General features: G+C 34.0%; 1 protein-coding gene across 1 annotated transcript; it reads right to left on the bottom strand.

The window, feature by feature from the left end:
- Positions 1 to 1000: 1000 nt before the first annotated feature.
- Positions 1001 to 3864, bottom strand: LOC145572691 (putative protein phosphatase 2C 4). Its single transcript, XM_081631661.1, has 4 exons — positions 2215 to 3864; positions 1964 to 2077; positions 1567 to 1831; positions 1001 to 1454 (listed from the first exon to the last, which is right to left on the bottom strand). The coding sequence occupies exons 1-4, from the start codon at positions 3760 to 3762 to the stop codon at positions 1339 to 1341; spliced, it is 2043 nt and encodes a 680-aa protein (XP_081487787.1). The 5' UTR covers positions 3763 to 3864; the 3' UTR covers positions 1001 to 1338.
- Between the last annotated feature and the right edge of the window lie 1631 nt (positions 3865 to 5495).

Raw genomic sequence — 5495 nt, 5'->3', positions numbered from 1 at the left:
TTCTAACCCACCCATCCTCGTTTGGCAACACCTAAACTACTTGACCTAAATGAGCTAAGTATAATTAGCCACTACACTATCTTATTGTACAAGTTTTCTTATTCATGCCTTCAAAGTCGTTGACTTTTGTGATTAGTGCCTTACCCGTTAATATTTCCAATGTTTTATTTTTATTTTTTATTATAAATAAAGTAAAAAAGTATACATTAAAACGAACTCAAAATAATCTTATATAGACATATTTTCTTATACATAATATTAAAATCGCGATCAATTATCAGAGATTCAAAGGGCAATGTAGTGTCTTTATGATAAAACATGCAATATAATAATTATGAGTAAAACAGAAGAAGTATTACTATAAATTCTACCGTATTAATTTTTTTTTTAAACGTGAATGGTTGTTTAATCTTAGTTTGATGACTTTGATCCTGTGTGATTTTGTAAGCTTATATAACCAATCCACGTGAAGCTGGCTAAGAATAATCTGGCCAGATTCAACATAAAATTTGAATAACAACTGTTTCTTCTGAATAAAATTAATAAAATATTGGAGGTCAAAAGAAGACTCTTGTTTAATTTAATTTACTTTAATAATTATTTAAGATGGTGTCATGCAATGTTTGGCAGTTTCCAGTAGATTGACAGAACATTAGTTAGTAGAGATTTAACAAATCACAAAGCTGCAGAAATATTTGGTAGTCTTAATTATTGTTAGATTTGACTTTACTAACTCACTCTATTAATTAGCCTATTTTCTAGCCAATTGGATTACTTTTTACAACAATTTGCCACTTTATTGGATTATTGTACTATGAACAAAGATTTTACCAATCAGATTTTCTTCTACTATCAATTCTTAGTTTATTAGACATTTTGACAATCACCAATCTTAGTCAATCATGCACCACCATACCATATTTTCATTATTTTGTACACAATATCAACCGAAAGAAAACACAATAAAAGAATGTCAAGTACTCCATAGTAAAGTATTTTTTTTACAACATATACTCCTACACTCTAACCATGATGCATGCTATCTAAATCAAAAGAAAAGCTCATCAGAGCTATCTTGATGAAGTTTCAACTATAGTATTTTACAACCTTTATTCAGATATTAATTGTCACATCACTGTTTTAAATTATATTGTTAATGTGACAATTTATACCAAACATAGGAAGTAATAGTATAAAACAACCAAAACCCTTTTTTCTTTTCGGGTGGGGAGGGGGGCGGGGGGAGTTTTGTAACAAAATTGGTATGATAGAATCTATCTAATTGCAATCTCTTGTATGATCTATATATGTGCTTAATTATGGAGTAGTTGCTTCTATTTACATGGGTGAACGCCATAATCTTCCTTCTAATGATATGACAATAAGGGACACATCATCATGGTACCTTCGCCTTTCGCCCTGTGGAATTTCTATCAAGTCATAGAAATCCATTCCTGCAAAAACATATGACAATTCTTTAGTTGTTGTTACTAACTCAACTCGACTCGACTCGACTTCAGTCCTCTTAAAGCATATATAAAATAAACATTACATTGTGTAACATACCGGCTTTTTTAGCAGCTCGAAACAAGACTTCTTCTATGAGATGTTGAGCAGGATCTCCCTCAGGTGTGGATGCCATGAAGAGCTCGACTTCAGACACGGCCTCTTCGTTGGTGAAATATTGGTAAAGTCCATCAGAGGACAGGATCAAGAACCTGTCCCTTGGACTTACTTTGTGGTGGTGAAGTGATGGTGAACATGTTAGATAAGGTGAGTTACCAATGTAGTCAATTCTGAACATTTCTAGCAAGGCATCATTCCATTTTGGCTGTAAAAACATCAATTAACAAATTAATCCTAGGAATTATATGTTCTGCTGAATAATTGAAATCCATAATCCTATCTTATTTAACAGGAAAAATAAGCAATATGAATGTATCTAAGCATATTTATGGGGTACCTGCTTGAGAAATCCTGCACCAAATGCACGAGTGACCTTCAAGGATCCTTTCACACGATTGTTTACCACCGCGAATGGATCATCTAGGTGTCCTCTTCTAATTCTTTGCACTTCCTGCAACAACTCAAGTCAAGAACGTACAAGTCAATACACTATCAACGTGACAACTAATTGCGTATGTACTGAGGACTTAACATAACATAACAAAATACTACCAATGCTAGAATGATCTATAAAAGTATTGAGAATACCTCTTTGACATAGGTATTGTGATCCACTGTCAATTGAAGGGAAGAGATGTGAGGAAACTCTTCTGAAAACTCGGTCTCAGAAGCCGGTTTTTGGCCTAAAACAGCTCTACTATCACCAACATTCATCAAGTAAATATCTTCTCCCATCATCAACATAGCCAAAACACAGGAACCCATTAAAGAGAGCTCAGGGTTTTCCTTGACCATCTTATCAGCAATATCCAAATAAGCTTCCTCCGTCTTCCTTAAGGCATTCGAAAGCGCCTTTAGAACATCCGAATGCTTGATTTTACTCGACATTTGCTTAAGCCTTTCCCTTACCTTTTCATCTATCTCCAATATTTGCCTACCACTACTACTATTAGTAGCAAAACAATTCTTATTCCTTTTCTTTTTCGTCGAACTCGAATCAGCATTACTATTGACCTCTTCATCTTGATCAATAGACGAACAACAATCCAACCCACTCATTCTCCTAGAACAATCGTTGACTTCCTCCTCGGAATCCTTAGATATAGTAGATTGATTCGAGGCAGAAACCGATTCCAATTCCGATTCCGATCTACAATCATGATAGAGTAAACCCTGAAGCTCTTTATTGACAGCAGAATACAGATTAGAAAGCAAGAAATCAGGAGCATCAGGACCATTAAAACCATCATAGATCCCTACGAAAACCCAACCATAATTTTCAGAAACAACAATATGAACTCTGTCTTCCCCTGCTTTCCCCTGCGCCCATTGAACATTCTCGGACTCCATTCCAATTCCTCCAATTCCATTCAAATTATCAACCTCGTTTTCTTCTTCTAAGCTCATTTCACAGCTCAAATTCGCAACACTACTGTTTTTCCCAACACTATCTAAATTATTACTATTGTAGCTTTCCAATTCTTTAATGGAATCATACCCTGTTTTAAGATTCCCTTTACCATTTCCCCAAATTGTGCTCAAGATTGAATCTTTAATCCCTTTGATTGAACCCCACTTGTTAAACTCATACTTAGACTTAATCTTCTCCAATTTTGGATTACACTTTTGCTGATCAATTGGTCCTGAGAGAACCCCTCTTTCGATCGGACCCGATAAGAACCCTCTTTCGATCAATCCAGAACCCGAACCCGAGTACCGACTCAAAGGAAGTGGACCAGAATTGATTAGGTTCCGAGGAATAGGCTGCAAAGGAACCGAAGCAAAAGAAGATGAACTCTCAAAAGAAGAAGCACGATCCATAGTTGATGGGTAATCATCCAAAAGCAGAGTAGTTGACAGAGGTGTTGAAGTGTTGGCGCTTAACGAAGCGCCGGAAAGATTTGTAAATATTGCTGCCGGTGATGATGATATTGCTGCGGTGGTGGTTGTAAGGCTTCCGCTGAAAAATTGGTGGTGGTGATCGGGTGGTGGTGGGATGTAACAAAAGGAATGGCCTAAACCTTCGTCGTGAAGCGGGTTGCTGAGGATAACCGCGATGTCGTGCCGTTGGGAGATATCTCCGCCGCCGCTCGCCGGACATAGACACGGGGTTAGCTTCCCGGCCGCGTTGCCCATTTTTAAAATTAATTCGAAGTATCAGAAAATGAATCACGCTAATAATAATTAAGAGAGGATGGATTTATAGAAGGAGAATTTTGGTGGTGTTCATTTTGATGGAGTGTGTGAGAAAGAAGGTTGGAAATTGAGAGAAGGGGAAAGAGTTATGTTAAGTTATGATATGCGGAGTTTGGGGGGAATCAAGAAAAGGGGGAGAGAAGAGTTGACTTTTAGATAGTGGGTAATGAGTTATTTGAATATAAGGATATTATTTTATTGGTTTATAATGTTGGTGGGCGTTGACATTTAAAGTTGGTTATAACGAATATAAAAGATAAAGCAATTCGATGTGGGGGAGGTGGCTTTGATGCGTGCTCTACAACTCTATTATTGGTTAAGGACATGTTCGGCAAAATTTGCTTTTAACGGTATATAAGAAACTGTAGTTTTAAGTACGAAAATGACTGTGTAGTATTAAACATTATTATTTGTCTAAGTAGATATACATGTTTTGGATCATTCTTTTCTTAAGCATATATATATGGCACATTCTTTTCCTTTCTTTTAATGATTCTTTGTTGTCATTTCACAAGAGTATTATTTAGACATTTCGCTTTAAATTTAAGAAAACCTATAGCTATAGGCATATATAAAGAAAATAAGAAAGTATGTTAGTAACCTAACAAGTTGTGAAAAATGTAAATTGCAAACCTAACAAGTTGAGAGACGTATTTTTTTAAAAAAAAAAACATTTCAATAATTTTTTTAGGAATTGAACGATATCATTATCATTATTACTCTTGTACGTTACTGCAATACAATCATCTCATGTTTTACCTCATGGATTTGATCATCTTTTAGTTATATGTATAGCTGTGATTATGATTCAAATCAAAACTTATTGCTTTATTTTCATATAAAATTTACATGTGATCACAAAAGAATAAATTATAAATAATTACAAGTTTACAATTAATTTAGATTAACAAATCAAAAAATGAGAACAAGTCCAAGTGCACGATCCGATTATGTATTCCAAATCTAATTAACGAGGAAAATGTTAATTATACTATGCATTCACACATCTTTTAATAAGAAACAACTCAATAGCTCATATATTAGCTTAGTACATAAGTATTAAATATTTTGAGTGAAAGACTTGTCGTTCAAATTGATTGATTGAGACAAAAGATGAAAGTTTTGGATCAGCAAATAGTTTAGTTTCTTGGGTTTTATGATTTGATATTGGTAAATGAAAAAACACTTGGGACAAAAGATCAGTAGTAAACTTTAGAAGAAGAAAATAAAAGTCAAGTCAAAATGTGTACTCGTATAAAACATGGAGAATGTTGGGGTTAAATGCATTAGTAGTGGCCAGCTTTGTCTAACAAGGGAATGACATGTTAAAGACAATGGTGCCACATGGCATTTCCTATGTAATTTACTTATTATTTCCCTTTTTGGTCATGGTATTTTGTCTTGAAGAGTGGAAGTGAAGATGAGTAAAGTGAAAGATATAATCTTTTAAAACAATAGCTAAGAATTAAATTAAAACTCATCCTTAGAATCAATTCTCACCTTTTTTTCTCCCACAAAAATTCTTCTGTATATTTTTTTATTAAAAAAATGCTTAATTAGAAATTAAAGATAGTTAAAAAAGAATAAAGTACAGTATATAGGTATACATTTATTTAGATATGAACTATATATTAGCACTAAATGGCAAATACTTGTTTAAAAACTTTTCAACA

Source organism: Chenopodium album, chromosome 12 (assembly GCF_948465745.1).
Source record: "Chenopodium album chromosome 12, dcCheAlbu1.1, whole genome shotgun sequence".
NCBI lineage: Eukaryota > Viridiplantae > Streptophyta > Magnoliopsida > Caryophyllales > Amaranthaceae > Chenopodium > Chenopodium album.
This window is presented reverse-complemented; position numbering and strand designations above follow the sequence as displayed.